At 40.2% G+C, this 23364-nt stretch overlaps 1 protein-coding gene across 5 annotated transcripts in view; it reads left to right on the top strand.

Annotated features, from left to right (window-relative positions):
• The window catches only part of LOC102798479 (discs large homolog 1-like protein), a 122530-nt gene that overhangs the window by 55557 nt on the left and 43609 nt on the right, over positions 1-23364 (top strand). For all 5 annotated transcript variants that reach the window (XM_087830930.1, XM_087830927.1, XM_087830929.1 and 2 more), the window contains 3 exons: positions 17666-17719; positions 19600-19650; positions 22692-22816. In XM_087830930.1, coding sequence (XP_087687056.1) covers positions 17666-17719; positions 19600-19650; positions 22692-22816 — 230 coding nt within the window. The remainder of the gene's footprint in view (positions 1-17665; positions 17720-19599; positions 19651-22691; positions 22817-23364) is intronic.

Raw genomic sequence — 23364 nt, 5'->3', positions numbered from 1 at the left:
TACTGTACACCATAAGGCACAGATTATAATTGGAAAAGCTTTTGTTGCACAGAGAATATGAGCCAGCAAACAGCAAGCTTTGTCCCACGTTAATGATGCCATCCCTCTTGACTTGTAATTGTGCCTCCTTGTAGGACAATGAGTGTGCGTCTTGATTAAAATTAAAGTTTAACCCTGTGACAGAAATGAGCAGCAGCACTCTCATTGCCTCTGGAAAAAGTCCTAAAACAGATATGAATACGCAGAGTCAGCAGGGAAGGGATCCGATTTTGGTACCAGAAGCTTTCTTGTATTTGTTTGCTTGTATTAGAGCTGGCTGTGGTTGCATGCAGGTAAACAGTCCATAATAAGAGCAAGAGAGGGATTGCATTTTGAGAAAGGTAATATGCAGAGTGACAGCAGAGGAACTAGTGATGTCAGCTGGCTTCCAGAAACGTTCAAAATCTGGTTCCCAGATTGTAAATGAAATAACTTGTCCGTGTTAACAATCAGGCCAGGGTTTCTGTCACTTGGAAGCCAAATATGCACTAGTTCCAGTTAGTTTTTTAATGTTCTGCATGATAGGTACAAGTTCAATTCAATTCAATTCAATTCAATTTTATTTCTATAGCGCCAAATCACAACAAAAGTCGCCTCAAGGCGCTTCATAGATACAGAGAAAAACCCAACAATCATATGACCCCCTATGAGCAAGCACTGTGGCGACAGTGGGAAGGAAAAACTCCCTTTTAACAGGAAGAAACCTCCGGCAGAACCAGGCTCAGGGAGGGGCGGCCATCTGCTGCGACCGGTTGGGGTGAGAGAAGGAAGACAGGATAAAAGACATGCTGTGGAAGAGAGACAGAGGTTAATAACAGATATGATTCAATACAGAGAGGTCTGTTAATACATAGTGAGCGAGAAGGGTGACTGGAAAGGAAAAACTCAATGCATCATGGGAATCCCCCGGCAGCCTACATCTATTGCAGCATAACTAAGGGAGGATTCAGGGTCACCTGGTCCAGCCCTAACTATATGCTTTAGCAAAAAGGAAAGTTTTAAGCCTAATCTTAAAAGTAGAGATAGTGTCTGTCTCCCGAATCCAAACTGGAAGCTGGTTCCACAGAAGAGGGGCCTGAAAACTGAAGGCTCTCCCTCCCATTCTACTTTTAAATACTCTAGGAACAACAAGTAGGCCTGCAGAGCGAGAGCGAAATGCTCTAATAGGGTGATATGGTACTACAAGGTCATTAAGATAAGATGGGGCCTGATTATTTAAGACCTTGTATGTGAGGAGCAGGATTTTGAATAAACAAAATCGCCAGGCCACCCACAGCCCAAGTGGGTGTCTTCTGATGTTTCTTCTTTAAGAAAGTAACAGCATGAGACATTTTAATGTCAGTACTAACACTGTCAAAATTTCCACATATCCTATGAGCAGCAATACCATAAAATTTCAGTAAAGGTAAGATTTCAGCATCATGATGCTGCAGTGGTTTGTACAGTTGCTTTAAACACCAAGTAGGTCTTGGATTCAAAGCACCATCTGCTCGTTGCATGGTGGATTTGGGGGCCTTTCTGTGTGGAGTTTGTGTATTCTCTATGTGTCTGTGTGGGTTCTCACCTGGTACTCCAACTTCCTCCCACAGTCCACAGACATGAAGTTAGCAGGGTTAGATTAACTGGTGAATCGAAATTTCCCAAAGGTGTGAATGGTTGTCTGTCTCTGTGTATCAGCCCTGCAACAGATTGGTGGACTGTCCAGGATGTCCCCTGCCTCTTGCCCTATAGCCCCCACCCCTCCTACAATCCTGCATTGGATAAGTGGAAGTAAATAGATGGGACAGTAAGACTTTACGATATCAGCTTTTCAAGAGCATTTTGTTAAAATGAATTTAACTTGGCAGCACGGTGGTTAGCACTGTTGCCGCACAGCAAGAAGGTCCTGAGTTCAATTCCACCATCAGGCCGGGGTCTTTCTGTGTGGAGTTTGCATGTTCTCCCCGTGTTTGCTCCGGCTTCCTCCCACCGTCCAAAGACATGCAGCTTGTGGGGATAGGTTAATTGGATAATCCAAATTGTCACTAGGTATGAATGTGAGTGCGAATGGTTGTCTGTCCCTGTGTGTTGGCCCTGCGACAGACTGGCGACCTGTCCAGGGTGTACCCCGCCTCTCGCCCTATGACAGCTGGGATAGGCTCCAGCGCCCCCCGTGACCCTGAAAAGGATAAGCGGAAGCGAATGGATGAATTTAACTTATTAGACTCACTCACCAAGAATGTACAGATCCGGTCTCTATTTGAGCTGCCTGCATCTTTAGGGATGTCATTGTTTCCTTTAGAAATGATCTGTGACACTGTTTTTCCTTGCTGTGTTTTGCTGTTGGTGGGGGCTTTTTTTCCTTCGTTTTTCTTTTGATGCGTGCAGTATAGTGCTGCACTTTCATCATTCCACATGTTGTTATTGTCCAGAATAAAATATGGCCAGGTTGTTGAAAATACCATAAAAACTACTGGTACTAAAGAAGCTTTTGTTATGACAGTTGCTTAGATAAAAACAAGCATTTTTCCTACATCAATTTAGAAACGTAATATTTTCTTTCTAATTTTTATTTGACATTTTTGCATTTTTGCAATAAGTTTAGTGTAAAATGGTCAGCAGATAAACTGGTAAGTAGTTGCTGCTTATCCTCCTGTCTTTGGATCTTTGGCAGTGCTTTAATATGAGTGTGTGGTTGTGATAGAGTAATAAATGTATTCAAAAGGAACTGATGAGTAGAAGTTTTTTAACACCCACGGTTTTAAGTCACTTTTTTGTTGCACTGCTGTAAGGACTCCAGCTCCTTCATCTCTGCCAGGATTAGGCAGAGTGCCTAGAGACTGAAAACAGAGTTTGTAATTAAGTCATGGAGGAAGAGATCACCATCCTGGCAGTCACAGTGGGCACCCTGATAGACAAAGAAAGAAAGTGTCAGTTACAGTGACTGTAATTGACACCGAGACCACTTTCTTAACAGACAATACCATTACAGCATGTATTACTTCACTCTGAGCTCTGGCTCACAGTTGGAGGGATGCACAGGCAGTCTAGTTAACAGAAGCTATGGTTTCACCAGCATCTATGAGTGACACAGATAGATGGGGAAAGAGAGCGCGGTGAACACCACGCCGAACGAACCTCTCAGCGATTGTTGAACCTTGCGCGCTTAATTCAGGAAACGATCGTACCCAACATCCCCACAAGTAGGATCGCTTCCTGAGGTCAACAATCAGAGGAGGAGGAGGTGTTTATGACAGTACAGAAGACTCGGCCCTGCTCCTGTTGACCCCACTAACTTTCCTATTACAGCACGTTATCCCACTTGTAGTATTTATGATAAGGAATAGTGGCATGAGATTGAAAATAAGTCACTATTGCAGTAAACAAATCCTCCAGAAATCATTTCTTTCTTCACATTAGCTGAAGTTAAATCTTCAGAACTGTAATAATCCCATTATGTTATGATAAAGGCCACACTTCTGTGGGTACAACGTGTTTACAGTGTGTTTCTAAGCCATGTTCTTATCGATACGCTAAGACGCTGTCGATTCAGGATGAATGCTGGTAGCTAGATGTTTCAAATAGGGATCCACAGACTCTGTGGGTTTTTGTTGTGGTTATTTATTTACATGACAGGAAGCAATTTAATCCATATGAGAAATAAGGGACATATTTTACAGTCTTTTCACCAGCTCCTCGTTTTACCTGCGCCTGAAGCCCAGGTACAGTCTGAAAGAGTGTAGATGTAGTTCATCCACAGAATGAGGAAGCTGATAATAGTAATGTATTGCCACAAGTAGTTTCTTTATGAAAATAAGATGTATGTCAATGCCTGTATATCTGTGCACTACTGATTCTGTGGGAAACACTGATCGTGCAATTTCTGAACATGAACAACACTGATGTGTCGCAGCATATCTTCTTATTTGTTAACGTTATGATATCGGTCAACAGATACATATATGGGTGGTAAACAGGGACATCCATTTCAAGTTATGTTAGATTTTTATTTAAATAAATTGAATTTGCTTGCTGTCAATTTCCTGAATTTCAGCTAAATAAGCTGTTAGAGCTCAGGTAACCATTTGCTATAGAATATTTGTGCTCTATTCAATTTCTGGCTGGTGACAAAAACTGAATGAAGTGTCTGCCAAGCTTGATCTCCTCTTTGTCTCAGTTAGTTAAGGACAATATTAAATATTATTATTTTATAGACAGACAACATTTAAATCTTTAACAGTAAAATCTTTTGAATTTTGAATATGTCAAAGCCTTCCAGCTCCAGCCCAGAGCACATCTCTGCTCTAGTCATAACAGACTCTGTAAATTAATACTGATTTCTGCTGCTGGTGTGTGATATATGATAATGAAGATCTCAGGCTGCAGCCTCACATGTCTGATCACCCACTGGATCCATGGAGACCACAGCTCCTGTTGGTCTTTTTTACAAGCTTTACTTGTGGATCGTGTCAGAGCATCTGCAGCCATTATTCAGTCGATTTGTGTCTGTTTAGAAAAGTCAGTGACATGAGAAACAGTACGCGCATCTGTTAACAGGAAATGCCTTTTAAATGCTGTTAGACCTGGTGCCAGTGCTAATTGGACTGCGCACTTCTTGAACTCTTCAGGCCGTATAATTACACCGAAAATGTATTTTACAGCCTTTACCGTAATATTTACCGTAATATGTACCATCAGTTTCAATTAAGATGAAGTGATTCCAAGATGAAGCCAAGCACTCGACAACTGAAGCTTCAAAATACTCTGAATTATACCCTTTTTTTAAAAGAAACTACAAAATGTAACATTTTGTGGCATTGGAAAACTGGACAGCATTCAACGCTCTATTACCTGTGTGTTCATTATTATGACAATTATTTTGCTCACCTAAGAGTCAGTAAATGATTTGAATTTTTTGAGGTGTGAGGCCTCAGTATCTGAGTGGGACACTACATAAACGTAAGTCAGTACTCATGACGTCAACTTCATGGTATCTGTGTGCGTGCATTCTAGCCTCCTCTCAGTTCTCCATCTGTCTGTGGAGTCTGAGGCCTCCTGCTGGGGACAGCCAGGATTACAACCTAGTCTCCAATCTACAGAGAGTGGAGTTTATTGATTGTAGTTAATTGTTTTCGGAAGTTTGTTCTGCAAATCCTCTCAGCCTCCAGCCAAGATGCTGTCTCCTGTCACATGTCTGTTTTTGCTGTCAAGCACTTGATCCTCGCTGACGGCTCTTGGTGTGGTCAGTTTTTGGCTTTTAGAGATAAGTAGTAAAACATTTTGCTTGAGTGAAGCATGAAGGAGCAAAAAAGACGTGGCCCACATCTTCAGTTTTTACAGGAAAGAAAGGATTGTGTGAATTCAGTGCTTTGAACATTTTTCATGTGTTTGTCTGTGTGTGACTGTGTGTGTGTGTGTGTGCGTGTGTGTATGTGTAAAAGAATAATTAATATCTATTACAGTAATTGCATGGAGCAGAAAAGGTTTTATACTCAGCAAATAAGGTTGTTTTTTTCCTCCTGGATAGTCGGGTTGCTCTGACCCAGAAGAGAAAATAACTACTCAATTAAACCAGTGTGCAGAACTGATGGTGTAACGTTGGCTGATTTATTATTTTCCTAATGTTTTTCTGTTAAAAAAACATGAAATTAAAACATTACATAGTGGTGTCAAATTAGAGTGGAGGTAGAAAGCTAAGTAGAGCTTGACACAGTGTAGGCAGGCTGAGTCAGATGATTTCTAATAAAAAGATTTGGGGGTGCAGTGTCAAGTTCGTCCCACCTTTGGTACTAATGGAGTAATCACAGCAGGGACTAGAACCTGACTGACAGATTATACTTCTCTCATATGACATTTGAGCCTATTCCACACTGCAGCATTGTGGATTAGGCTCTAAGATGTGAAATATCTTATTCTCACATCCTTGTTTCTTCTCCTTGTCTGCCCTCTCCACCCCATCCCTGTATTTTCATGTTTCAGCAGCAGCCTCCACCCCTCCCTACCCCGCCCTCTAGCACTATATTAGTGCTGGCTTCATTTAGCGCTGTGATGCTAACAGCCTATTCTTCTTGCTCATCCTCTTCTGACTGAGCGCTTAGCCTGCAGCGCTAGCAGTACTTTACACAGGGAACACACACACTCTCTCTCTCTCTCACACACACACACACACACGTAACGCACTGGGCCGCTACAACAGGCTTTCTCTCTCGCCCTCGCCCTCTCTCCATCTCTTTGTGCTCTCCACATGGGTGCTGCTTTTTAATGTGCCTCTATTTGCTCTCTATTTGCTTCTCTTTTGCTTATCAGCTTGGTTTGGGGCCAGTTGTGCTATATATTAACTGACATTATAAAGACATCAGGCTCATAGCTACAACCAGATAGGTGTATGTGTGTGTGCATTTCTCTAGCTCCAATGGCAGATCCTGTTCTTTCCTAAATACCAACTGTAGGCTGCCAGAAGCTATATTTAAACTGATCTGGGAAAAAAATAAGCCTTTTCTCAGTCACTGTGCACAGGCTCAACTGATATCAGTAGGGTTTTTTATAGTCATATCTATGCATCTACTTAAATGTAAAAAAAAAAAGGTGAATTTATTGATTTATTTTTAAGTGTTGCCAGGTGTTGACTTTAACCCAAATCAGTTAATAGTATGAATTCCTGCTGGTTATCTAACCAAGTCCATCTAAGTTTGTTAAAGAGACACATACATTTTTCTAAACATGTAAACTGCAAGTTCTTCAATAACCTTGAATATCTGAATGTTTTCTGGGGTATAAGGTTGCATAGGTATATAATTTGTTCATAAGAAGTGTCAAGTTTGTACTTTACTAAGATTATACTGGTCCTTGGTGCTCTTTCCTCATAATGAGAAAGTTTGAACAGCAGATGGATAGTGCTTCTGTGTTTCCAGCCAGAGCTGTGTCCCTGAGATGACCCCCTAGCTGACATCATATGGAGCCAAAAATAGAAAAAAGAAAAAAAAAACTGTCTGAAACGTCACAAAACAATGACCAACAAAGGAAAAGCTCAGTAAAAGAACCAGTGTAGTCGTACTGAAAAGGCTGATAAACAAAAGACCCACAATGCCTAATATCTTTTTTTGCATAAAGGTGCAATGCCACCTCTTTATTACTCGTTATTACTCATACTGCAACACCTCTTCAGCGCTGATAAAAGTGTAGTGCAGTGACAAAGTATTTGCCCCCTTCCTGATTTCTTTTCTTTATTTGTCACACTTTTATGTCTCAGATCATCAAACAAATCTTAATATTAGACAAAGGAACTTCAGTAAATACAAAATGTTTTATTTTTTATTTTTTTTGTTCATCGATCTTTTATTAAGGGAAGAAAATAATCCAAACCTACGTGGTCCTATGTAAAAAGCAATTACTCTTCTTTGCTGAATTGTTTTAATCCAGTCACATTGGAGGGTTTTGGAGCATGAACGATGTGGTCATGCCAAAGAATCTTAGTTGGGTTTAAGTCAGGACTTTGATTTGGCCACTCCAAAACCTTCATTGTGTTTTGTTTTTTTAGCTTTTCAGGGGTGGACTTGGTCTGGTGTTTCCAGTCACTGTCCTGCTGAATAACTGAGCTTGAACTTCAGCGTGTGAACTGATAGCTGGACACTTTCCTTGAGGATTTTCTGCAATGGGACAAATACTTTTTTGTGGCACTGTATGCAAGAAATAAATAAAAAACACAATTTAGATGGTTATGTATTAAGTTTCCATACCTGACCACAACTGTAAAAGATCAAAGGCGTACCTTCTGCCATAGATAAATTAAAGCCTGAAACATATAATAAGCAACCACATCATGACTCACAAAGAGACAGTGAAGTAGGCCAAGGCATACACTCAAAACACGCTTGCAAACACTGCATTCCAGCTGACCCGGCCTGTCTTGAGATGCTTTAAAAGAGCAAGACAAAGGTTGATGGAAGCGACCGCAATCCACCAATCACAGCACTCCCTTCTTTGTACACACACATACACTGTGACTCTGAGCGCTGTATTGCTGTCCTCGGTTGCCTATCGATTAGTTATGCCTGGCTGCTGTCATGTGCAGGAGTCCGGGGAAGCCCCCTAATTGGCCAGTCCGGGAAAGGGAGAGAAAGAGCAAGAGAGTGAGTTGGGGAAAGAGAGAGAAGAAGAGAGAGAGAGAGAGAGAGAGAGGTGGATGCTGAGGGAAAGAGGCACCATAGAAAGATGAGAGCAGCTGAGGGATGTGGCTAATTCAATCTATCACACCATGAAAACAAGACAAGATGAGAGAAGGAAGATGATGAGAACTCTTTCAGACCTTTTTTTAAATTTCTGCTGGATTTAAAGAATGAATATAAATCTTATGAGAAAAGGGAAATGCAATATGGGACTTTTTGGAATATACAAATGTGAAGAATGCTGACGGGCCAACACTTTTGATACAAAACTGGAGTGTGCTGTAGGTGGATAATGTGAATTCCTCTGACTGAAGACTGGAGTGGACTAACCACAGGAGTGAGAAATCTTCCATTGGAGCACTGTCTACAGAAACAAAGCAGGACTGGAAGGAGTGGTCAACTTGTCCAAGTGGCTTTCCTGTTTCTTTTTGGGACCCAGCTTTTATTATCCTACTGCTACCATACCACTGAGAGATGGCGAGAGTGTTAAAAATGGTAATAAAGGAGGATGCTTTGCTTTTGACGACTAATTCACACTCAAATCCATAAGGGAAAGGAAACACGAGTAAAGTTGCCTAAAGAGGAGGGATTACTTTGTGATTTTTTTATATTCCGGTGAGATTTACTTATTGACATATGAGAAAAAAGGGCTGAAATACCTACTTTGTACTGGATGCGGAGAGGGATTGGTTGTTCTTGAGAGGCATGACCTACATTATTCAGACAGAAGTGATGGTGAGGAGCTTCTATCTTTTGTCATCTCAGTAAAGGAGAGAGTGTGGTAAGCGAGAAATAAAAAAAACAGAACGTAAAGACGACAGAGAGGATTTCTTTGTGTTTTTATGAATCTTTGTCAGTATGAACACTTATTTCCACAGCCATGAGTTTTGTTGTAGCCCTAAAAAGCCCAGCGGTGGCACCACGAAGGGCAAATCTGGCAAAGGGAAGGCCAAGTCGAGCAAGAGCCACTCTCACTCGAAGCATAACCAGAATTTATTGCAAGTACAGATGCCGAATAACCAACTGCAATCTTCGCCTCGACACTCACCAAAGCGCCACACCCATTCACCAAAGCCAAAGCAACGGCATCCGCCAAAACAGCTCACTCCGTCTCCCTCTCCCAGCTACTACCACATAGCGCCACCATCTTCCAGTCATCAGCTATGCCCGCCATCACCAACTTGCCATCTGGCCCCACAGTCCCCAAACAGCCTATTTCCTTCGCCAAGCCACCATCAGCTTCACCTATCGCCAAGCCACTATCACTCCCCCAACGACCACTTTCTTCACCTGTCAGCAAGTCATCATCAGCTGCAGCATCATTCTCACAACCAGTATCACCCACCAGCTTCGCCCAGTCACATGCTCTCTTCGCATTCAACTCATCAAATCTACCACCAGCAGCAGCAGCTCCGCTCCCCCAGTCACCACTCACTGTTCCAGCAGTACCAGCACCACCACCACAACTGCCCTTCTCCTCTTCCTCATGCCTCCCAGTCGCTTTCTATCCATCCTTTTCACTCTCCACAGCTCCCCTTGTATTCCGGGCTGGGGGGTAATGGGTGGAGCACACTTCCTACCAACCTCGCCAACAGGGGCTGTAGAGGGAAGTTTCCCAATCTTAGAGACAGCGTGAAAAAGAGTCCCATAAAGAGCAAAGGCAAAACAGGAGGCAGGCTGTGGCCCAATGACACGTATATCTGGACTGCTCACTCAATGGAGACACCCCCACATGTGCCACTCATACACCACTTCCCACGAATACAAGCCCATGTACAGGTAGGTTATAGGTGGAAGTATGTCAGACGAGGACAGCAAAGGCGGGAACAGCGTTATTTCCCATCTATCTCTACTGAGTGAGATGCTGATACCAGAAACAATTTTGGGGGTCTTGCCTGTTATTAGTGCTAAATAAAGTCATGAACAAATACTTCCCACTTTTTTTGATAAGCAGTCAAGCTAATGATTGATTATAAAAGAAAATTAATCATTTACTATTTCATCCTCAAAATTTCAATAGGTGTAGAAGTAACTATAGCCTTGGTATCTAGAACTAGGTTTGGGATGGGGGAGGGTGTCCTGCATGTACTGTAGACCAGCGGTCCCCAACCTTTTTTGCGCCACGGACCGGTTTATGCCCGACAATATTTTCACGGACCGGCCTTTAAGGTGTCGCGGATAAATACAACAAAATAAAACTAGTACCGAAAAACCGGTACCGAAAAAAAGAAGATTTATTTATAACACACGTGAAAAGACCAAGGAAAACCGAGTTAACAATAAAAATGATAACAAAATAACGCTGAAAACCGATAAAAACCCTGAAAACCATACATTTCACACCTGAGCCTCAACTCTCGTGGCCGGTACCAAACGACTCACGGACCGGTACCGGTCCAAAGGCCGGGGGTTGGGGACCGCTGCTGTAGACCATTCTGCTAGGTGGAGTTATTGGTATTGTAAGGAAAGGGCCACCTTTAGTCCATTGTATCATTTGAAAGATAACCTCATGCTAACTAGAAAGAAATCTGTATTATTTCTTTGAGTATATCACATTGGTCTGTAGTTCAGTTTCAGAGAGCATATACTTCTACTTAACATATATTTCTATGTCACTATTTTCCAGCTATTTTATTGGCCACTGCATTTTGGGCAAATTGCTTTCTTAGTGTTTGTTTATAGAAAGATCTTCAAATGAAAGGCTACACACTTATATAGGGGTGATATAGAGAGTGCGTTACAAAAATAAAAATAAAAAAACATGGCAGTGGAGAACGAGACATTCACTGATTTTATACAGGACACTGTGTCCTTTACTGACATAACATCTGATAAGAGCTTCAATTGTATGGAAATAATAGCATTGATTACTATGTTCAAAGTACTGCTAGAATCAATACAAACTGGCTACATTAGTCCCTAAAAGAAAGATGGAACAGTGAGCAAGGAAGAAGTGTAATTTGCGACAACAGCCTCCTTCAGACTCAGAGTATTGCTATCTCATTTCATTTATTTATTTATTTCACACTTGGTACAACAGTTTCCACAGTTAGTTCTTTCAGACAAACAAACCACACTTTCTATCGGTAAAGCACTGCAATCATGTGTGAAAAGGACCAGGAAGAAGAAAATATTCTTATTAAACCCTGCCCCCTATCTACAATCCAACTTATATTGCAAGTGGGCACCAAAAAGCAAGGAACAAACTAACATTTATCTCCAGTCCTAACGCAAACCAAACAACAACTTTACAATCAGAATATACCACTCCACATAGTAACAAGGAGAAAAGATAAGTACGTAAAATAAAATGAGGCAAAAAATAATGGAGGCAAAAAATAATGGATCCTTTTTCAATTAACTCCAATTTCGTTCACGTTCTTCATATTGAGTTATTGTTTTAGACATGTAACACTTTTTAAAACAATGTAAATTTATACAATTCTTTAAATAATAATGAAGAAAGTTCCACAGTCGTATACCCCTAACCGTTGGACTCATTAATCTTTGTGTAGTCCTAGCTAGCTGATGCTTAAAATAAAATTTCCTTCTGCTGTCTTCTCCCCCCGAACACATTAAAAATAATCTTTGTAACTTAAAAGGCAAAATTGTATTTTTAGCCTTAAACATAATTAATAGTGTCCGTAGTTTCACTAAATCTCCTAATTTTAATAATTTTGATTTTATAAATAATTTATTTGTATGTTCTTTATATTTAACGTTATGAATCATTCGTATCACTTTCTTCTGTAATAAGTTTAGAGGTTTTATAGTATTCTCATATGTATTCCCCCAAACTTCGACACAGTAACTAAAGTATGAGAAAAACAATGAAAAATATAAAATGCGCATTGTTTTGTAGTCTAATAAATCTCTTACATTTCCCAAAATATAAATGTTTTTAACCATCTTCTTTCTAATATACTCAATATGTGATTTCTACGTCAAATTCTCATATACTATTACACCCAAAAAGCGAAATTCAGAAACTCTTTCAATCAATTCTCCATTAATGGACATAATGACTTCTTCCTCCTTTACACAATTGCCAAATATCATGAATTTCGTTTTTGTCAGATTCAAAGATAATTTATTTACATCAAACCATTTTTTTAATCTAAACGTCTCAGAAATCATAATTTCAACCAAATCTTTCAAATTCACTCCTGAGCAATAAAAATTTGTGTCATCTGCAAATAAAATACAATTTAACCTTTTTGATACGTCACAGATATCATTAATATATAAATTAAAAAGTTTAGGTCCCAAAATAGAACCTTGAGGAACGCCACATACAATCTTCAATCTTTCAGAGGTGTTACCAAGATAATGTACATATTGTGACCTATTTTCTAAATAACTCCTTAACCAATTCAATGCCACTCCTCTCACACCATAATTATACAATTTAGAAATCACAATAGAATGTTGTAACGTGTCAAAAGCTTTTTTTAAATCAACGAATACCCCGACTGTGTATTTATTATTATGGGCTGCAGATGAAATATCGTCAATGAAAGTCAACAATGCTAATGCCGTTGATCTATTTTTACTAAAGTCTTTTTAATTATAACCATGTCTATACCATCACAATCAGTAGATTTTTTTTATTTTTAAAGTTTTCTACAATTGCTACTATTTCTTTTATGGTAATATCAGCTAAGAATATAGAATTAACCACTCTACTTTCTCCTTTCCAGACTTCCTCATATTCTGGGTCGTCATTTTTTCTAATTAAATTTGCTAAAGTAGGTCCAACATTTACAAAAAAGGAATTGAATTTGTTTGCTACTTTAGTCCTGTCATCAACAACTTGATTATTCTTAATGAAATAAATAGGCTGATCTGAGGGTGTGTTCTTGTTTCCCAATACTTCTTTAAAAATATTCCAAATGTCCTTAATATTATTCTTGTTTTCCTGATGGGAGGTTTACAAATACATTGGCTGCTAAAAGCAATCTCCAAGTGTTGTACTTATATCTGACCACAGCGTTATGGACAATTTAGAAGCATAAGGTCACTACAGTATTGCTGCCATTATCTTGAAGCTTCGAGTGCTTTGCTGATGTTTTCCACACAAAACTGCACTCTGGGCTGTCAAATGAATTGTAATATATTCATAGCTTGTCTCTCTTTTACTCTGAGGGATACTGGAAGTAATTCAGAAATACAGAGAAAACAGATTTAGAGCAAATGAAAGGTTTCAAAATAAAGCCTGCAGTCAATGGGACAGCACTGAACGATGATGGGCGCAGTGCAAGAGCGATTCCCAGTAATACAATCAAAAGAGCATAGCCATCCATGTGTAACAGGAAATGTGTTGTATTATATAAACTCTACAGAGATGAAGAATAGTAAAGGAAATGAATGTAACAGTGTAGCTCTCTTCTACTTGCTATAGTTATTGCGGACACGGTGATCACAGAGTTAGAAGGTAGCGATGGTGTGATTAGTGTGATTAGAGTGGTTGTTCTGAGTGGATGGAGTCATGCTCCATCTGATTAAGTTATCTGATTTTCATTGCTTGTTAGGAAGTCAGAACGAGCGATGATGTTATGATTGTATGAATGTTTGGGTCCGTGTTCACCTCTGTGTGAGTTGCTTTTAGAGAAACACAACACTTTGGCCTTTGTATGTGTTTTGCGCGTTCTTCCATATGTGATTGCGTGTGTGTTAGATGCTATAGGATTCTTGATTTCTGTTTATCCAATCATGAGTCATCTGCTAATTAATAATTACGTTGATGGTTTAGAAGCTGATTAAAGCCCGCTACACTAATGGAAAATCATTTCCCCAAGTCTACACACTCGCACACACACACACACACATATGCAGACCTCCTTCAGGACCTAATCACTTGTATGTCTCTCTGTGTGATAAGACAAACGTGGGATAGTCTGGATCTCTCTCTAAGCTGTCCTGTGTTGGACTCAACAAACCATAATGCCATGATAACACAGCTGGTGTAACACCCGTTATGTAACGACTGACAATCACTTGCACAGGACAACAAAACACTGTCTGGATATGGATGTTTTGTGTGTCTGTGTATTTGTGCACCGAGTGTTTGTTTGTTTATATTTGCATATTTGTACTTTTGGCCTTTTCATGTAACACAACTCTGTCCTCACACACTCAGACACATACACACACACACACAAACTCAAATATGTATTGATGTTACATAAGGGTGCAGTCTGACATGGCGTGCCAATGGAATCACCGGCTGAGTGACGGACTGGATTTGTCGCTTTGTGAATGGTGCGCACAAACAGACAAAGAGACACATACGCAGAGCTTGTCTGCATTGTGCAACGCTTTTCCTCTGCTGAGGGAGCCACATAAGGTTTAGGCAAAGCGGTGGACTAGCATGCATAGTGGAATAAGTTCCATACTGTGGTTAAAAGGTGTTAATACAGTAGCGTCAGCTGAGGTGACTCCGTCAGTGTGTTTCATTGTCTAAGACTATTAGAATAAACTGGTTATCTTTGTTGGTATTAACAGGTTAAGCCTACATGATAATTACAGTGACAAACAAGTTTTGGTTGGTGAAAGTCAGGAGTGTAGAGTCTGTCGTCCACAGGCTAAAATCTGGCCACCCCTCTGACCACCACACCCAACCAATGGGAAAGCCCACAGGGGGGCTGTGCATATACTCAGAACTGGAGTTACATTCAGTGAGTGGTTTTTTTTCTAGCAGAATTTTTTCACTGATTGATTTTTCTGCCACCATTATACCCACACACTGACACATTTTGACAATGCAGCTATCCTTATCCTTATTATAATCATCATATGAGCTTTTACATATAAAAAACAACAACTTTATCGATTTTCCTAGATTATTTTTGTCAGTTGAGGCTTACATAAAAGCGATAACTTGAAGTAATTGTTTTTAAATCAGGGATTTTAGCCTACTCTTTATAATGTTGCTTCAGTTCATCGAGGTTTGCAGGCATGCATTTATGCGTAGCTCTCTTTAGTTCCTGCTACAGCATTTCAGTCAGTTTGAGGTGTGGACTTTGGCTGGACCATTGCAACACCTTCACTCTTTCCTTTTTCAGCCATTTTCTTGTACAATTGCTGCTTGGGATCGTGTTTGGGATCATTGTCCTGTTGCATGACCCAGTTTTGGCCAAGCTCGGACAGATTGCTCCACATTTCGCTCTAGAATACTTTGGTATATAGAGAAGTTCATGGTCAACTCAGTGACTGCATGATGCCAAGGTCCTGTGGCTGCAAAACAAGCCAAAATCATTCGTTTTCCACCACCATGCTTAGCTGTAGGTATGAGGTGTTTGTGCTGATATGCTGTGTTTGGCTGTGTGCAACAAACAAACATCTCCACTTTGGTTCTGTCTTTCCAGAGGACATTGTTCCAGAAGTCTTTGTGGTTTGTCCTGATGCAGCTTTGTAAACCTAAGCTATGCTGCCATGTTTATCGACACAAGGCGTTCTCCTGGAAACCCTTTTAATGAATTTAAACAATTCATATTTGTTCAGTCTTTTTCTAATTGTGCTCTCGTGAGCGTTAACATTTAAGAGTCTAATTGAAGCCTGCAGAGTTGTAAAGAGGCATTCAGTTAACCCCCCCAGACCAACAAAATGCTAAAACCAAATGACAGGTGGTCACACATGCCAATGACTAATGAAGCAAGTGCATTTGATTCCACTCAATGCCACCCCTAGATAAATAACAGCTTCAGCCAGGCCACCCCTATAATATCGGTCCCTGGTGACTTTGTTACAGGTTGTAGTCTCAATGTGTGCATTTGTTTGGGATCAGAAGTCATTATGTTTTTTTCTTAAATGTTCTTATGTTGATGTGAGCTTTCTAGTGGCAAAGGATAAAGAGGGTTGGTGTCCTTGTTGTAGTGATCTGCAGTGTTTTTCTAAGGCTTTTAAAACTGTCTGAGCTCTCTTTGAAAAGCAGCAAACTTGAGAGATCCTATTTTTGCTTTAGGTATACATTAACATTTGAATAGTGTTCTCCTAAATCAAATAACAGTCCAAAATATTTAATACAGATATTTTCCTCTTTGTCTTCTTTGACATAGATACAGGTCCTCATACATCCTGACGACAACAGCTGTACCTGTCAGCATGGCCTCAGTGCCTCATTACGCAGGACTTAACCTGCTGTGTCCCAGCCTCCTTGTATCTATGTCTCTCTGAACCTTACTCCAAATTTCTTCTCATGCTGTTATTTATTTTATTTTTTTCTTTTAAAAAAAAATCCTGTGTCCTTTTTTTCCCACTCTACATTTCTCAATATTGTTGTCCAGCAGGCGGATTTCACTCCTCCCACCATACCTATAATCCTCCACACCCCACACTACCCCCTTCTGTTCCCTTGTGGGATCAAGCATCCAGCCAGCTTGACTGACAGTTCCACATGTGGCAGTGAGAGAGGAGGGGGGGTGGCTACAGGGTGGATGAGAGGTAGAGATTAGTAGAGACATAGATGCTGTTGCTGCTCTGCTGCATGTTCATGGTCATGGTGGCCTGTTTGGTTCTCTTGCTTGTTTGATGCTAGTTTAACTTGTTCTTTTGGCAACTTTTTTTGGTGACAGAACAAGAAGCAGAGTTCTTAAATGGACTGGCACGCTGATCGCTGGGCTGTTTGAGAAGTCTAGAGCTAGTGCTAAAGGTGGACGTCAGGGCACTAGATACTCTCTGGAGAGAAAGTGAGAGGAGACGAGGGAACAGGAGTCAGTAGGTTGGAAATGGAAAAAAAAAAGGTGTTCATGTTCTTGCAAAATGACAAAAACGACATCCTGTAGGTATTAGTGAGTTTCCTGCCTTTTGCTTTGCATGTGATTAGAAAATAGGAAATGGAAACCAGTGTCAGTCATCTGCAGCTGCCACAACCCTAGCACAGATCGGTCCAAGCCTCTTCTTTAGAAGGAGACCGGGAAGAAAGAGGAGGCTGATTTTGGGTGCAGAAGAAAGGAATAAACACTTGTTGTAGAGTGCAGAGCGCGCATGGGAGTGAAGAGGAGATTGCAGTCGGTGGATTTATACAAAGCAGATGGATCTGGGAAGTTGACTTAATTTAAGAGATTAAATATGGATGACCTACAATAGGATGGTGGTGTAAAGTACTGTGTAGCAGTGTACAATGTTGTACTATTTTACTATTAGAAAAAACGTCTAAAATGTATCGAGTGTTTTGTGGTCCAGTTCTGAATTTTTGTTGAGACACTTTATGGCACAGTGGCAGAGCTTTAGTAAGTTGTCCTATAGCGTGGTTTGCCGTGTAGTACTGTAGTACTGCCCAGTATAAGGGCTGTGCAGTATGTCATGCAGTGTATGCCGTCGCTCCATGGTGGTAATCTGTAGCAGATGTACTCGAAATGCTGTACCAAAACATGAGACGAGTAAGTGCTTATTGCTGCTCTCTGTGTGTTTCTCTTTGTTCTCAGCAAGAGTGCTTTGATATTAAAAGTAATTAATAATAACAGCGACATTCTCTCTTTCAGGCCAACCCCCCTCCAGTGGTGGTCAACACCGACAACGTCGACACCCCCCCATATGTGAGTACGGCTTCAGATATAAGGCTAGACTATAATTATATTTTTTAAATAGTAAGGTTGAATATAAAAAACTTTACATTAAATCATTGTCTTTAGTCCATTAATTTAGTGTTTTTTTCTTGCCAAAAAATGTGCTTCACATGTGCAGTTATTTGAATATTTTGCAAACAATTAACGTGCACGTTAAACCGTATTCGGTTTTAGGTTGAAATCTCACTTTAGAATTACATGAATACAGATGGCGTTTTACCAGCTGTCACAGAAAATCAGTATCTGTGGTTGTTAGATAAGTTTATTATGTAATTACTGTGGAATTAGTCCCTGCTGAACTAAAACTGAAATTAAACACAGGCAGTGAAAGATTTGTGCGCTTGCAGGTTTCACTTATCAGTTCGCTGATATCATTTATGGATGCTTTTCTCCAGTAAGGACTAACCTTTTCTGACACCTTTAGAGACCAGGGTATTCTGGAGCCAAAAATGCACCAGGTGCATTGCTATGTTATAATAAACATGCTGTGATGCTATGATATTGACACTTGTAATGCTGGTTGTGCTTCACAGTAAATAATCCAATAATTTTAAAGGGTTTCAAAGGAATCTAAGTTTTTCATCATATTCATAGTAAGTTCAATTCCATATAATCAGGCAGCACTCACCACTATGTGAATAGTGTCAGATATTAGTAGTCACAGCGTACATGGTGGCTGATGGATGATCGTGCCCTCTGTTTGAAACGACAGAAATTCACAATCTAAACTAATCTGAGCGCACAGAGGCACAGATTACAGCCAAGGGGATTACATGGGCCACTGGGATGCCGCTCGACCACTGTGTTTACGTGTTTATCAACTATGTGTGTGTGCGTGTCATCTCGCCCACAGCAGCTGTATCTCCTAGTGTCAACTGAGCCGGACTCAAAATATATTGAGATGAGATTTAATTCTGTGCTCTTTACATTCAGTCTTAAAACGCGGATGTTAATGTGATTTATAGTACAGACGGTCCAGGCTGAGCCATGTGATTGGCCCACGGGCAAGCCATCAGGGATGCTCTTAAATATGACATCATAGACGCATCATCGCATTACGGATCTAATCTGCGGGATTCATGCATCAGTCATAAATAATCAAATTCCTAAATTCTCATTTCTTCAGTTCGCATACTTGTTGCAGTCTGTCGTACCTACAATAGGCAGTGTGTTAGTGATAATCAAGTCACATTTTTAGTTAGAAGTAAACAAACGTTGTCAAGCTCCTATTAATGTTCAGAGATAGCAGGCTTACTTTGGTGTGCTTCAGTGTCTGCTGCACTAAGACGTTTAATCTCTGGTGACTTCTAACTACACAAAATGTAGTTTCTCTTTTTTATGTGAACAAATTTTACCTCATATTTTACTTTTACCTCAAGAACATTTTTACATGACTAAGATTGAGGGGTTTTTTTAAAAAAAAATTTTTTTAAAGTTGTGGTCTGTGTGACATTTAACTTGTGATGTAAAAAAGTGTAGGCGGTCTGCTCTGTTCTTCTTAACATCTAAAGGGTAACTACTGCAAAGATGAGTGTAAAGCCCAGATTTGTACAATAACTTTATGACATATTTTGTATCACAACTTTCTTTCTTTGCAAACATTAATCTTTCAGTAACATTTGAATGCCTGACCTGAAAAAAACTGAAGCAGTCTGAATCCTGAGCTTATTTGATTGATCAATTGATTTTTTTGGCTTGCAGAGTTTTTATGTTTTGAAACACTGGCCATGTTTAATATAAACATCCAGCACTGTAACAGTGACAGAGAATAAGGAAAAGCGAATGTGGATTAAAGAAAGAGTTTACTCTCACAGTTCATTTTCATCTCTCTGTTTTTATCTTTCAAACAGGTCAATGGAACAGAAGCAGACTATGAGTATGAGGAAATCACGTTGGAGCGGGTAAAAACATACAACACACCATCACCATGTGTGGCCTTCACATAAACTCTACATGTACTCAGCTCGACGTACAGTAGTCACAACACGGCAAAAACTAAAATGAAAAAATTATAATAGTTCAGCCTTAAAACCTGATAAAGATTCAATGTTTTTTGTCTGTTCTTTTTCTTAACAAATTAAATATGTCACAAAATTAACTAGTTTTTTGACTCTAAAAAATCGAAATCCTTAATAAGGCTGAGAAAACACAGTGATTTAAGTCAGCAAACCCATCCCTGTGTTAGCTGCCTTTGTCCCCGGTTATTTTCCTGTACTTCAGCTCGTCATTCTGCTTTTCCTTAACTTAGCCTGATCATTGGTCTGATTCTGTTGGCCCTCTTTCCCTGTCCTCTCTTTCTTTTCCATCCTTCTTCCCTTTCCATGCCTGGCCCCTTCCTCCTTCATTCTCATTACATGCCCCTTCCTCTCATGCCTAAGGCTGTCTCTGCACCTCCCTCTCTCTCGCCCTATTCTCCTGTGACCTGGTTCTGTCTGCTTGACTGGATCTGCTTTAAAGACGCCATGGACGTACACGCAAACACAGGCGCAGACATTATACTAGCCTTGAATCCAGTGACAGAGTGCAAGTGAGAAAGCACCATGCCAGTGATCTACGATATGCCAGCTGGCGATATCTGGAAACATCTGTATCTCTTTTACATGTTGACTTTTTTTCCACTGCAAATTACTTTGGAAAGAGAAAATGATCCATTAACAGAAAAAATATGCTTTAATGTCTTTTTTAGGAGACACACAGATATCCCTACACTTAATCTCTTATTCTTCTTTGAAGTAGAACTAAGGTAAATTTACAGTAACCCCTGTCCAGCTTACAGTTTGGCAGACTGAGAACCCATCATCTAGTCTGCTGACATAGCCTCTTGGGGCAAATGCAGAAATTGCAGAAGTCAATCTTTTTGTGTGTTCAGCACATATATAAATCGATTTTCTGTTTTCATTAGCCTGGTTATTGCCTATAAATGCATATAAATTTTAAAAAGCCAATAAGAAAATGAATTGTTGTTGGTTTATCCGATCATGTTTTAGACCTTCCGTGCAGCTGCTCTTTTGCTTCCGCACAGTTTTGTTGCATGTTTTTTTAAAAGCATTCAACCAAAGCCCGATCAGAGGGAATCTTTTTATATGAACAAATATTTTGGCTATCTGCACTGTACCTTCTGCCTGGGCGCTCTTCCAGAAAGCAAGTTTAGTGAAAAGAGTTTGTTTCAGATTGTCTGGGTTGTCTCTTCCAGAAAGAGAGCTGACTGACACACCGTTTCATTTCCTTATAACATTTTATCATTTTTGCAGCTCGTCTCTGAGCGTCTTGACTTGAAGAAGTTTGACCTTTACAAATATGAAATCCTAAGCAGACGTTACTTTTTTTAAAATATTTAACATCAGCGTGAATTAAAATGAAGGCTCTTGCTTTTAATTTACCTGTTACCTGTTACCTTGGTGATTCCTGGCGTCAGAGTTCGATTGAGGTTGCTGTTAAATCTGTCTTCTGGAACAAGGCTCTGCTGCTTTGATCTGAACTTACTAAACCTGTGTTCAAATCGCTTCAGTGGCTGCTCTGTAAAATAACATTATACTTTTTCCCTCTTCATGGACTCTGAGCCAGAAAATGCAAACAGTGATTCATTCATGAACAAACACACTCGACTTGATTAGCCCTTTGTGGCTTAGAATGAATGCTTTTCTGTTTGTACATTCTTACCAGCTTAACTTTCGCCTTTTTTCTTTTTTATATTTAACATTAAGTTACACGACTCTCATTGCTGCACGACTTCATCTGGTTGAACAACTCCTTGTAAAAGAAAAGGAGGCTGCACTGTGTTGAAGAGCACCAGTACAAATAACCTGTATGCCAAAGAGAGTTCAGCTTCACCTCTTTCTGTGGTAAATGTATGATGATACAGGGATTAAGCTTGCTTGAGGTAATTAGAATAGTAGAATCTAGTTGGGATAGGTCACATATTGTTATGGTTTGCTGTGTGGCAGGCAGGACCCAAACGCAGGACTCATAAATGCAAGGATCAACTAAAAGAGGCAGCTTTATTTTGGCTGTAAGTGATTCTTCAAACAAACAGAAAACAAAACCAAAAATGAGGAACTAGAAATACAAACCAAAATCAAAACACTAACACTGGGAAACAGAGCTAGAAAACTACAAGGAGCACAGCAAAAAAACACACAGCATAGTGAGGGTACAATGCGACAACAGGTGGGGAACAGGTGATAACACAGCTGGGACAAATCAGACCCAACGAGACAAGGGAAGAAAAACCACACAGGGACAGGGACTATCAAAATAAAACAGGAAACACACGACAGGCACAGAGGCACGGACTTGCCGCTGAACAGAGGGAACACGGAGCACAGGGACAGGAGTAACAAACTGCGACATGAGACACGACTGACTGGGGAACAAGAAAATAAACACAAAGACAGAACTAAACCTACACTAAATATGAAGGGCACAGAAAAACTGGAGATCAAAAAACAAAGAAGAACTAGAGCTAGAAATACAGAACCATAAACCAAAAAGACTAGTAATGAGAAACCATGATGAAATCAAAGATTAATAATAACACAGAACACACACATACATTGTGCTCCATCCTTAGTCTGCTATAAAACCTTGGCCACAGCAACTGGACCAGTTGGTTTTCTGTCTTCTGTGTTGGATTACATGATGCTGAACAGAACAGAGCCGGCATAATGTCTACAAAGCTGACATGAACCAAGAAACTGTGGGCTCACTGAATCAACTCAAATTCTGTATGAGGTTTGCCAGTTGGATGTATAGAAGGGCTAAGCCGTCAGCTGATGTCTGTTGACTTTAAGATCACTTGATCTGAAAAGCAGCTGAGCTCAGTGATATTAACTGATTAATTAACATTAATCAGTTAATATCACGGTGCACAGTAATCTTTTAAAACCTGTATTAGTGCTTTTTTAACCTTTAAAACACTCTGTGTATCTGTGTCTATGCGTAGGGTAACTCAGGCCTCGGCTTCAGTATCGCTGGAGGGACCGATAACCCCCACATTGGAGATGACCCCTCGATCTTCATCACCAAGATTATACCTGGAGGAGCTGCAGCCCAGAATGGACGACTCAGGTGCAAACACAGACACTGTTGCTTTCATTAGACGTGAGCAAGAATTATTTGATTACATTATGTGCAGGTGCAGCGCTTCTTGGGTGCTACATGCCCGAGCTCAGCTGCTGCCCTCAAAGTTAGAAATTGGACCATCTTAGTCTGAACATTTATCACAAGTGTTTGCAGAAATTGGGCATGCAGAATGGATTACTAGTCCTCTAATAATCCTCCTTTTTCACATTCAAACTGAAGCGATACTGTTCATGTGTGTAGCGTCACACCTGTGGCAGCAGATTTACCTAATTATTGGTGTGGCATTGATCGAGCAGGTAACATTATTGTTCCGGAGTTATTGAACTTAGACAGCAATGCTTTCAGCAGCTGCCAGCAAACTCAGCTAACATTGTGAGAGGCTGCTGTGTGGAGAGCATCTCCAATCACAGTAAATTGGCTGTCTAGCTTTGCAACAGACTTCACCATGAGAGCTTCGGCTTGTTATTATACTAAAGAATAAAGGGATGTGAATCCCTCGCAGTTTTTCTCTTTACCCATACCAAGGTAACTAC

The sequence above is a fragment of the Neolamprologus brichardi genome, chromosome 17 (genome assembly GCF_056152115.1).
Source record: "Neolamprologus brichardi isolate AB-2024 chromosome 17, ASM5615211v1, whole genome shotgun sequence".
Lineage (NCBI taxonomy): Eukaryota > Metazoa > Chordata > Actinopteri > Cichliformes > Cichlidae > Neolamprologus > Neolamprologus brichardi.
Note: the sequence above shows the minus strand (reverse complement) of the source record. Positions and strands in the feature narration are given on the sequence as shown.